Consider the following 13,137-nt stretch of genomic DNA (forward strand, 5'->3'; position numbering starts at 1 on the left):
ATTTTCGAAATTTCTTTTGTAAAAGAGTTACAATTCTTTTTATACTTCAAAATTACCCTCAAACGACATAAAATATTGGTTTTTTCTTTAATATTTCACCACCACAAATTTTAGCACATTCATCATTAATTTAGTTCCTGTCGTGTTTAATTAACAGGTAATACTTTATCATTAAAAAAATCAATCTTCATGTAGCAATTGAAGCTTGAAATATTAATGGAGGAAAGAAGAATTATTTACAAAAATATTACATCTGAAATTAAATTAACAGAATTCCCTAGAAACAGCATTGGAATATTCTATTATTTTCAAAATCATTTCCAGACTTTATGAGCATAGCCAAATTATGCATTTGCATGCATCCTAGAGGGATCGCAATAATGCAGGTGAAGCAGTATTATAAGATTTATACGAAAAAGCAAAGGCACAAAAGGTAGACTCTTTACTAGCATTATATTAGTACAAATCACTGTTTTGGGGATCTTAAAACAAACACAACGCAGTTACAAATGCTAGGATATTTAGTATCATAAGATTTACAGATAATTATACCAGGGATTGCATTTTGCCGATCCCTTTACACTGAGAGTGTGAAGCAATACGCTTTTGGTTTTTGTGAGGTGCAGTTTTGATTCAAGACAGTTAGACATTTTGCAGCATGGATCCTCTCTCTTCATGAGCAATTTGTGCCGTAACTCGCAAGTCCCAGCAACTCCGGACCTTCCAGTCGAGGATTGTTCTCAAAGCTGCAAGAGAAATTAGGATTGCTTAGTTTCCCAAAGGAAAACTGCAATTTTTTTTTATACATGCTTTTCCACTTGTTCACATATATATTATATGCGAGGCTCAAATGCATAAACACTTTACACATATATTACAAGTATGGAGTTCTGAAAGATATGACACATTTAGGTCAGAGCCCTCCACTCCATCTTATGACTGATATGTGCTCGTGCAAATCTTGGCATAATATAGGACATGAGAGAGAATCGTGTTTATCTTGCTTCCAGGTAGCATACAATTTGCAAAACACGAACCTTCATGCCACTGGTTTGAAGAGATGCACTTTAAAAGCTCAAACATCTAATGAATTTCACAGTAGCATAAGCTTCAAAAGCATCATTAACGCAATGGTAATCTAAGTAAACAAGAACTGGTTGATGCGGTTTTAAATTCTCCACACTGGGAAAAAAATTTCAGGAGTTGGATATGAAGATCTGAACTTTGGAAGAGAATTTGCATAAACAAAGGGTATCTAGGAAAATTTTGAAGTAACGGTGCAGAAGTTTCCATATAGCTGACCCCAACTAGTTTCGGATTGAGGCTTAGTTCTTATTGTGTTGCATTGTGAAGATCAAGTGCTGTCTTCATAAGATCTAAGTAACTGTTTGGCATTGAGGTTTAACCTATTTTTCACCAAAATTTGAAAATAAAAATTTGCTTCAAGTTATTTTTTTTTTTAGTGTTTTTGAATCATTTTAAGGTGCAGATATCAAAAACGAATTTTAAAAAATGAAAAAACATTATTTTAATGTATTTTCAAATGAAAAACACTTGTAAAAACAACTTCTACCACTCTCGAGCACCCTCTAGAACTCTGAAAAGAAGTTAAGGAATGAAAGAACCTAGCATCACACTAAGGTCCACAAGGACCACATTGGGACCCTCACGAGAGTATGAGATACCAAACAAGGGAAACACAGCTTTCTGTTAAATCAAACTCTTGATTATTTTGGTGAAAAAAAAAAAGGTGCCTAAGCATGAAACAAAAGAAAATGCAAGTCAATATCCAGTACACATCACGCATCATGAAATGAAGGAAACCAGGAGGGAGGGAATTTACTTCTTTAGAAAAGGGCAATCGTGGACAAATAAGAAATCAAGAGCATAAATAAAAGTAAGAGAACCTACTTGTTCAAAGGGATGTGTTCAAAGGGTCCACTGGTAGGAATTGTTCCACATAAATCATTGCTCGAGACATCCCTGGAGATACAGGAAAGATGATGATCTGCTTTAAGCTTCTGACCATTTAACCTAACTATCAAAGCAAATAATATGCATTTCATGAAATAATTTCTGGAATAATCTAGGAATTAGTCAGCACTTATCTAGAAGAGATATTTTATAGGATCAATTTTGTTAAAGATGAGGAAGCCACAAGGCTGTGTCACCTTCAGTTTTAATTATGTTCCACTACAGTGAGGCCTTTCAAGTTCATCTTTTTTTGCTCTGTGCTGCTCAGAACATGTGCCTCGTGTTTTCCCCCCTATAAGTTGATGGTGAATCATGGCCAGTCCTGATATTGATTTCTTTTGAGGATTTTGTAAGTAGAAAGAGTTGAATATGGCAATTCATTTTCAGCAAATGGGTGTGATTGCACGAGGAACATTTTTCCTCGAGGGAATAAATGTTAGTACAAAGTGCTTTCAAGGTTATTTCCATAGCTGATTATCAGAGTACATCTTTTTTTCATACTAAGAAATCTTTCTTTTATCCAGAAAAAGAAAAAAGGAGGGTGGTCCTTACACAACTTTGAGGCTTGAAACAGTGGCAAGATCCCTGGGGATGGGTCCAGTTAATCGGTTATCATTAAGTCGTCTGCCAGACAAAAAAGACAATAACAGAAATGAGAGACAATTTATCTTGCAATTCCACATAAACAGAGCAAGCATATATGCCAGAACCTATACATACATGCATAAAAAGAGAGGAAGAGAGGGAGAGAGATGATAGTTTTCAAGACAAACTAATAAATTTGGAAAGCAAATGTACCAAACTTTCAAACCAAAAGAGACAAAGAGAAGGAAAATCCTTTAAGCATTTAATCATACATCATAGTAGAGCTTCTTGTACTCACAAAAAGACAAGGGACTTCAACTTCCCCAGTGAAGGAGGAATGGTCCCTGAAATGTTGTTGTTGTACAAGTCCAAGCTAACGAGGCTCTTCAGGTTACCTAGCTCAGTGGGGATAATTCCTTGAATGTTGTTTTTATAAAGCTCCCTACACCAGGAAAGATGAGAGAAGTCTCAAGTAAGCGAAACCCAAACATTAGATACAAGTGACTCTAAATCCCTGAATAATACCCTCATATGGACTCAACAAAGGCCATTGATTCAAAATTAAAGACAAACCAGAATTAGAAACAATTCCAATAAACTTTGCAATACTATCATGGAGAAGATAAAGGCAGGAAAACATACAGATATTGCAAATGCTCTAGTCTTCCAAGTTCAGGTACTAGATGTCCAGATAGATTTGAGTTCCCCAAGTCCCTGTAGCGGCATGAGATATGAGAAAACAAAAAACATTACACGATGATTCTAAATACATGTTGAAAGAATTAAAAAGCACAAGGAAAAAAAGACTATAGTTCATGCTAATTAAGGCCCAAACATACAAATTCTATGTTGGGGAACAATCATTTTCCAAAAGATACTGAAAAGCTAAAGAATAGAATATGTCAAAGGCTGTAAACCAAAATACCATCCTAATCAGAATTTGATATATGACAGCATATGACAGGATAGAGAAAAGTGTTTTTCCAAAACAATGATGATATTATATAGGCACAGAGATCATTTTTAATGTAACTGTAATCACTAAAAGATAGTTGCTGCTTTTCTCACCAAACTACTGAAGCGTTAAATGTTTCCTGTTTTTTTATAAAGGAAACCATCAATAGGTCAATTAATGTTAAACAACAGGAATGGTAAAATTATTGCTGTTCTAAAACAATAGAAAAGGACAAGAAAGCTGATCGACTAAGAAATTAAAAATATCAGAAGGTAAAATTAATAGTCTAACATGACAAGCTTGAGACTTAACAATATGCAGCATAGAAGCCAGAAACTGTCATCGTTTCTGACTGCTTAAGTAAGTTCATAAAAAAATATGAACATTTGGGCAACGGGACACCAAATATTGCATTTCTCAATTCATCAAACAGCATTAAAAAAAAAAAACATTTCAAGGTATATATACAGTGAATCCCATAATCCACACAATCACTACATATGCTTTTAAACATAGTGTAAAGGAACCAACAAATCTCCTCAAACTTTACACATGCCATTGCAAGTAATTTTGTAACAATTTTATTTTATTTTATTTTATTTTTTATCATCATAGCAACCAGTCACTGAAGCATAAATGAAATCCACAAAGTCAATCTTCGAAGACCTCACCCAAGGCATCTTACCTACATATTATGCACATCATGGATACCTGGAAACCTGTAAACAAGAAAGTCTCTAATCCTTCTATTTTACAAGGACAGCTTTTCTATAAACTAAGATCAAATTCTCAAAGGGAAAAGAAAGGAAACCATGGAGAAACAGCTCAAAATGTCGGCGCAAGGTTCAAGCCTAGAGGACAATGAAATCTTACAAGCTTTAAACAAATATAATTCATCAAGAAGTGTGAAAAACATGGAATGTAGTGGCAATATCTATTCTTAAAGACTAACAAGGCTCTAGACACCATATAGGAATAAAAAAACATAATCCATAAATGTTTAATTTTAGACCAAATAACTATATGAATCAAAATTCCATAAAATCAAAACATGAGAGACTATTAGGTATACCAGGAACGTACTCCCCCTCACAAAAACATGGATCCCACCATGAAAATAATTCATGGGTCTCACTCTATGTGAGAGAAAGGAGTATAACTCCATACCTACTGAATAATTACTCTGTGATGGTGATGATGATAATCTATCATGAACATAAACTCGCACGGCAGCACCCTATAAAACAAAAACACTTCTAACAATTTCAACGCTACTAAACATTTTACACAAATTTGATCCATATATTAATTTTTTACTCTTTTAATTTCAAAGACGCCTTCTAAATAAATATAAAATTATAAAGCTACTGACTAAACAAACTCAATAATTTTAACCTGAATCATTTATTTATCTATCATTTTTAATTTCAAAAACACCCCCACAAAAATTGAAGCAGGAAATTAGAATTCCAAGCAGAAAAGCCTACAAAATCCAAGAATTAAAAATTAAAAAGCAGAACACAAATTCTCCAGAAAAACAACGGATCTTCCAAGTTCCAAATGAATAAAAAATAAAAGCATAAATAAATCATTTATAAAGATAGATGAAGAAGAAATAATTACACGCGAGTGACGCGATTATCCTGGTTGCAAGTGATGTGAAACCAAGTGCAAGGGTTAACAAGAGTCGGATCCCAGCTCTGGAGCACGTTATCCGGATCCGACAAGCTCTTTCTCAGCGTAAACAAAGCATCGCCTTCTGAGTTAGCATTCGCCACAGTCAAAATTACAGTTACCACGACAGTTAGACCAGTCCATATCCATGTCTGTGCAGCCATGGTAGTGAACGATGGTGCTGATGTCAGCTCCTCCGCTGGTTCTCGGGGAGAAAGAGAAGGATCAAGTTTTAGGGTTTGGTTTGTGTTTCAAAGAGAGGGAGCGTAGTTTAGAGAGTCAACGAGGGAGAGGATGTAAAGTTTGGAAGGGGAGGGAAGGGAGGATCGGCTTTGGGAATAACAGAGCAAAACATGGGGCATCTGCCTCTTACTTTACTTCAATCAAAAATCATCTAGAAACCTATAAAAAAATATATATGTTAATTTATATATTTTAATTGATTGAATTTAATTTAAATTTAACTAAATTAATGCTAATTATTTATTTTAAGAAAAAATAAATTATATGAATTGTATACTATAACTATGATTTTTTATTTATTTTTTTTTAAAAAAAAAAAGACATTTTCTTTTCTGATGCTAATTACATGAGAAGTTATTAATCAATAGAAATATGATATAAAATTTAAATTTAAATTCATAAAAAAATATTTAAATATTAATTTGATACTCTGCTTTTTAAACGCGGGGAACAAGGCAATGATAATTTATATATTTTATTTTTAAATATCTTCATTTATGTTCTTACCCGCTAGCTTTTTTTTCATCCTTTTTGGGCTCACACCTTTGATTGAAGAGAAGGTTCTTGGAAAGATTTGGTCGACGATGATGATGAAGCGGGGCTCCACCTGCAATGATTCAAGTTTTGTTTCTAAAGATGATGTTTTTTCCTTTTCCTTTGACTTTTTATATTCAAATTTTAATTGAAGGGTTGGTCTTGTCATCGAGAAGAACTGTTTCTTTTCCTTTTAACCTTTTATGTTCAAAATTAAGTTTGTTGTCAGAAAATATTGTATGATATATAAAATATAAAAATATGTTTAATTGAAAAGATAAAGATGAAACCATGTAAATCAATATGCTCCTCGGATAGTTTTGAAATGAATTTGTGTCATTTTAAGACAAAAAAATAAGAAACATATCTCAGTTATCTTTGTGTTTTTTGTTTTGATATAATAATTAAACATTCTAATTATGGAAAAACAAAGTCCATGCATACTCATAAATACTTTTTTCATTAGAATAGTATGATGGCGGGTATAAATTTTCCATGTATAATTGTTTAACTAATTACTAAGCGCGGCATGATGGTCATTGAAGAATGCTCATTTGGTCATAATTATAGTGTTCAAGGGTGATTTAGTTTTTTTCCATTCTAGAAATATAATGAAAAAACTAAAATATCATTGGATTCAAAAAATTTAAAGATAGAATCTAGGGTACTTTCAACTTTTCATATGTTTTTTTTTGGTAATAACTAAGTTAGGTAAGTGGTAGTTTGGTCTTTTAATAAATATAAAATATATTATAAAAAGTAGTTGGTATGCTAACACGTGGAAAGGGTTTGTGCTCTCTAAATAGTGCAAGTGATGTCTCTTAGTACAAATCAGTTTTTGCCTTGTGGTGTTGGCAACACAAATCAAACACGATGACTTTTTTTATTCTCATCCCACTTCTCTCTTCTCACCTTGGAAGCTATGATGCCTCTGGAAAATTTCATAGTTATCCCTTAATTTACGAGGATGTCAACTTCGACCTTTCTTTTCTTATAATTTTTGTTATTGGCCCTTTTGTAAAATTTTAAATCAATTACATCCTTCAATCCTAATTTATGATATGTTATTTTGTTCAATTTAGTCCTTATTATTTTGATAATTCCTTTTGTTAAATTTATTATTCTTTTCAATTTCATCATTCAATCAAAAATGTATTTTTATTTTATTTTATTTCAATTTTGATCCTCAATCTTTGCTCAATTGGTTTTTTCTTTTCAATTTCATCTTCAATCAAGAATAAATTTATTTATATTTCAATTTTTGATCATCATTATTTTAATTGTCATTTTTTGTTTTAAATCCTTGTGTATAATTGTTTTTTTTCCAAGTTAATACTTCAATATTTAATTGGTTGAGAATTGGGTTCCGTGGTTTTTTTAGATATGATGTTTTCAATCTAAAGCTTTGGGTCACAGGTTTAAAAAAAGTCAATGCGGGTCGACATTGTGTTTTTTTATTTATTTTCTTTTTAGCTTTATAATTTTTATGTTTTCTCTTCAACTAAGTTATCTCGATCTCATAACCTGAGCCACAAGTTTAAAGGGTTAGCTCGAGCTGGCTCTCCCCTTGTTTATTAGGTTATATATTAATTTTATCATTTTGTATTTAATGGATTGGGAATTGAGCTATATTATTTGTGTCACTTTACAAAAAAATATTTTGTAAAATAGGTTATTGTTATCACTTTTTCTTTTTTAACTTGGTTAATTTATTGTCATTGCTTATTTTCTTATAAACTAATTAAAAAAATTAACTTATTTAACCTAGACAAGCCTATGACTTAAGTTAGTGATTTTTTTCTCTTGTTCACGTTAACTAAATATTATTTTTAACATAAAAAAAGGTGATGCAGCATTGTGCGGTACACAACTAGTATTAGTTTCGGGTTTGTTGTTTTGTATTTTAAAAAACATTTTAAAAAATTAAATTATTAAAAGTCCAATAATCATTTTCAGAGAGTCTGTTTAGAAATATAATTGTAATTATTTTAAAATATGTTTTACTTAAAAATACATTAAAATAATAATTTTTTAAATAAAAAAAATTATTTTGATATCAGCACATTAAAATAATATAAAAATATTAATTTAAAAATTAAAAAAAAAAACTTTTTTAAAAAATATTTTCAAAACAGGCGAAAATCGCTCGTCGTGAACCTAATCGTACAAAAGATGTGGGATTCCTTGTGACGATTTATGACTTCCTAGCTGTAGCCTCTGACACTTGAAGCTACAATGCACTGTCGAATGCAGATCTATCAGGACCTCAGGACAGTTACGTGCCTAGTTGTAAAACCCCATGGATCAAGACTGTCGACCTTTCTAAAGCTCTTCTACAAAAATATATAAAACGATGTTGTTTTAACCGTTGACATTTTTGGTCGGGTGGTCAGTGGATTAATCTGTTTTTTAACCGGCTCAACCATTTTTTGGCATTGTATACGTGTCACGTGCATGCATGGGAAACAAGAATAATAATGTTTAAACAATACATGAATTTAATATATTCGTGCATACTGTTTTAATTCAAATGAAGTTATAAAAAAAACAAATATAATAATTTGAACTTTGGGTGGACTTTGCTTTCAAAGAATAAATTCCACTTTGAGTGCCATCTCATCGTCTCCCCCCCTTGGAGAAAGTGGGATTTACCTAATCAATTGGCATAACTGATCCCATTCAAAAAGATCTAAGATAGATATAATATGTTTTTAACCATACCAATGAGAGGAATTCAAAAGTATAAAGAAAAAAAGACAAGGACACATGATTCAAGTTTTGTTTCTAAAGATGATATTTTTTGTTTTTCCCTTTTCCCTTTTCTTTTAACTTTTTATATTCAAGTTTTAATAGAAAGGTTGGTCTCGTTATCGAGAAGAACTGTTTCTTTTCTTTTTTCACCTCTTATTTTCAAAATTTAAGCTTGTTATGCAAAAAACATTGTATTGGATTGTATTTGATTATTGTTGTACAACAGAAAAAAACATATATAAAAAATAAAGAAACATGTTTGATCAAAAAGATAAAGATAAAACCATGCAAATCAATATATTCCCGGGATAGTTTTAGAATTAATTTGTGTTATTTCAAGACAAGAAAAATGAAAAAAATATCTTGGTTGTCTTCGTATTTTTTGTTTTGATACGATAATTAAATATTATTTTATGTTTTTATATTAACAAAAGCTAATAGAGTATGGAAAAACAATTTCCATGCTTACTCATAAACATTTTTTTCATTGGAACAGTATGATGGTGGATCTATCTACCCTTCCCACGTAAAATCCTTTAACCGATTACTAAGAGCATGATGGTCATTGAACAAGGCTCATTTGGTCATTATCAAAGTGTCCAGGGGTGATTTAATCTTTTCTTGTTTTAAAAGCACAGTGAAAAGATTAAAATATTATTGGATACAAAAATTTTAAAGATTAAGGACATGTTTGGAAACATGAGGCAACTAGTATTTTTAAAAAATTCAATTTTTTTTTTATTTTAGATCGTTTTGATGTGCTAATTTTAAAAATATATATATATATTTTTTAAAAAATATATATATATATATATATATATTTTGATGTATTTTGTCACAAAAAACACTTTGAAAAATAACTACAACTGCACTTTTCAAACAGGTAAATCCAAGGCACTTTCATCTTTTTATATGTATTTTTTGGTAATAATCAAGTTGGATAAGTGATAATTTGATCTTTGAATAAATATAAAATATATTAAAAAAAAAATAGTTGGCCTCACACAACATGCTCTAACATGTGGAAGGAATCTATGCTCTCTAGATGGTGCCTAATAGCTAAAAATCTGATTTTGCCTTGTAGGTGTGCTTAGCATTACGTTTGCAAGCGTTTTTAAAAAAAAATTGAATTTTTTTATTTTTTTTTTGCTTTAAATTAATATTTTTTTTTATTTTTTAAAATTATTTTGATGTGTAAATATAAAAATAATTTTTTAAAAATAAAAAATAATTTTTTTAATATATTTTAAAATAAAAACAATTACAATTATATTTACAAATCAACAAAGATGTCCTGTTTTCTTATCTCACTTTTTTCTCTCATGACCTGGGAAATCGCGCTGTCCATGGAAAAAATTCATGCAAAAAGAAGAGAACAAGGAGCAGCAATTATTGAATGAGCGCGCCAGCTTACAACGAATTGTGCAAATTAATTTCTAGCCATTATGAAAAAGTCCGATGGCCTCTTCCTCCAGAGAAAATCTTCAGGCTCGTCGTGAACCTAATCGTACAAAACATGTGGGATTCCTTGTGTTGATTTATGACTTCCTCGCTGTGGCCTCTGACACTTGAAGCTACAATGCACTGTCGGATGCAGATCTATCAGGACCTCGGGACAGTTACGTAGCCTAGTTGTAAAACCTCATGGACCAGGACTGTCGACCTGCTTCTAAAACTTTTTTAAAAATATATATAAAACGATGTTGTTTTAGCCGTTGACTTTTTTGGTCGGGTTTTGTTTGAGTCAGTGGATTAATCTGGTTTTTTAACCGCTTCAACCATTTTTTTGGCATTGTATACGTGTCACGTGCATGCACAGGGAAACAAGAAAACGTTAGTAATGTATAAACAATACATGAATTGAATATATTCGTGCATAGTGTTTTAATTTATATGATGTTATAAAAAAATATATATATATTTTAATGCACAGTATATATAATGCACGTGTAATTCTATTATAAAAATTATAAAGAAAACAAAATGACGTGGGCTTTTACTGTTAATTCTTTTACTGTTTATCAATACATAAATGATTAGAGCAATATCATCATATAATTGTCCTCGCCAAAAAAAACTTGATAAGCATGTAAATAGAGGTGTAATTATTTTATTTTTCATGGAATATATTTGACATTAAAAATATAATTAAGGATAGAAATAGTTTTTTTCAAATTTTTTGAGGTCTGGCAATGAAAAATGACATGATTGTCATACACCCGCCACTAGAGTTGGGTATGTCTATTAGACCTAAGTAACTTAAGTTTGACACCCCTATCTAACCCAGGTTACACCTTCCAGATCCAAGTAATTTGGGTCTCACTCCCTTGTCTATCTCATTTCTTCAATAATAGTAATATTTGTTACAAGAATTATTGATAGCGATGATGAGAATAACAACAACAATAGTAATAATAATTTTACATTTCAAATCAAATACTATGGTTTTTTTCTTAAATGGTAATAATATTTTTTAAAAAATTATTAGTAATAATGAAAATAATAATATTTACAATATTAATAATAATATTAAACATGTCTAACCCAAGTTTTTATAGTTTTTAATTTTACCATTCGAATTAAATCTATGGGTTTTCTTTAATAGTAATAATATTTTTTCAAATATAATAGCATTAGTAGTACTAGGATATTTCAAGAATAGTTTAAATATATTTTTTAGAAAAAATAAAAAAACATATGTAAAAAAAATTAAATAAGATTTCTATTTAGGATACTTCAAGAATAATTTAAAAAAAATAGAAAAAATAAAAACATTTATAAAAAAAATTAATTATCATTTTTGTTTATGATATTTCAAGATTTGTTTAAATATTTTTTTTATATATAAAAAAATTAATTACAATTTCAGTTTAAGATATTTTAAAGGTGGTTTAAATGTTTTTTTATATAAAATAATAATTAAAATTTAGATTTATGATACTTTAAGGGTATTTTAAATGTTATTTTTATAACAAATAAAAAAATATTAAAAAATAATAATTAAGCATGGTCACCAAACCCCTTGCTCTCGGGTTTGCTTTGCTGCCAGGCCCAAAGCTCTTGAGTTTAACTTGACTGTTAGACTTTACCACTTCTAAGAGACCTGGGTCTGATATGGCCGTGAGACCCAAAAGACTTGGGTATGGATTGGCCGTCACGCCCAACTATTTTCAGTTTGGCATGGTCGTCATATTTAAAGCTATTGGGTTTGATATTGTTGCCAGACCCATGATACTTAAAATATTCTCTAAACTCTTAAGATTTTTTTTTTACATTTAAAAAAAAATTGTTATTAACTCGTTGTGAAACGCAAGCTAATATGCAAGTGCATTACCAAGAAAAAGAAAGTCAATAAAAACTACAAGGAAACTAAGAGGGAGATGTTTTTATTATTCACCCTCTCTGAATTCATGACTTTTTTCACTTTGCTTATCAAACTTTTTTCCCCTTAATTGGATCTTCTTGTGGCCTAATCCAAGCCTAATTGCTTCTAATTTATTAAGCAAAGGCATAATTAAAAGAGAGGAGATCGAACTAAAAAAACACAAAGAAACTAGGTGTTCGTTTTCAAAAAAATCTCAAGAAACTAGGTGTTCGAACTAATTTATTTAGTTCTTTTATATTTTAGTCTTTAGTTTGAGGTGTAAGTGGGAAAATGATGCAAAAGGGTAAAAACCTTGAACCCACAAATAAAATAAAAACAACTTAATAAAACTAAAATCAGATTAATAGAAAACCTGATTTAATAATTATTTGAACCAAAATTATCAGATAAAAGACCTTAACCCGGTGATTATAAAGAATCAAGAAACTACAAGTTTAGAGATGAACACCAAAAAAATAGTTAATCTTTGATAAGTATTGAAGAGTTCAATGAAAAAATAAAAATACGAGCAAACTCGAAATATTATTCTAAAATAAAATCCAAGCTAAACCAATTTACCCTTCAAATACAGTATTTATAGTTTATAAAATAACTAAACCCTAACGGACCCAATTAAAAACAGCCTCGAGCTGTAAAAAACCCCCCAAAACCAATTAAAATAGCTTGATGCCACGTATTCTATTTGTAAAGAAAGAAGCTGCCGAGCTTTCCTTGCAGAAAACAAGGAATTCTTGCAAAATAATTAACTCCAAGCTGCCAACAAAGAATCCCTGGAAAGTTAGGGTTCGTTGCAAAATAAAGGAACCACTTTCTGCGAAAATACTTGTTGTCCTCGTAGAAGAAGGAAGCTTGCCTTGTAGGAAGTCCATAATAAACCATTAGGAAACTAGCGGCGTCGCCGCTCTCCCTTTTCTGCCGAGCTTCTCCGCATGTTCAACCCAATATGGATCTCTTTTATTTGCATGGATTACATTAATTAAAGCATGTTCTTAACCACCTGGATACTAATTTGATCATGCTTGTTGGTTCCTAATAG

General features: G+C 30.6%; 1 protein-coding gene across 1 annotated transcript; it reads right to left on the reverse strand.

Moving 5' to 3' along the window:
* Positions 1 to 423: 423 nt before the first annotated feature.
* On the reverse strand, positions 424 to 5,590 carry LOC118046984 (leucine-rich repeat protein 1). Its single transcript, XM_035056105.2, has 6 exons — positions 5,138 to 5,590; positions 3,202 to 3,273; positions 2,858 to 3,001; positions 2,527 to 2,598; positions 1,912 to 1,983; positions 424 to 746 (listed from the first exon to the last, which is right to left on the reverse strand). Exons 1-6 carry the CDS (start codon positions 5,350 to 5,352, stop codon positions 674 to 676), a joined length of 648 nt encoding a protein of 215 aa, XP_034911996.1. The 5' UTR covers positions 5,353 to 5,590; the 3' UTR covers positions 424 to 673.
* Positions 5,591 to 13,137: the final 7,547 nt, after the last annotated feature.

This window comes from Populus alba, chromosome 1 (genome assembly GCF_005239225.2).
Source record: "Populus alba chromosome 1, ASM523922v2, whole genome shotgun sequence".
In the NCBI taxonomy this organism is placed as follows: Eukaryota; Viridiplantae; Streptophyta; class Magnoliopsida; order Malpighiales; family Salicaceae; genus Populus; species Populus alba.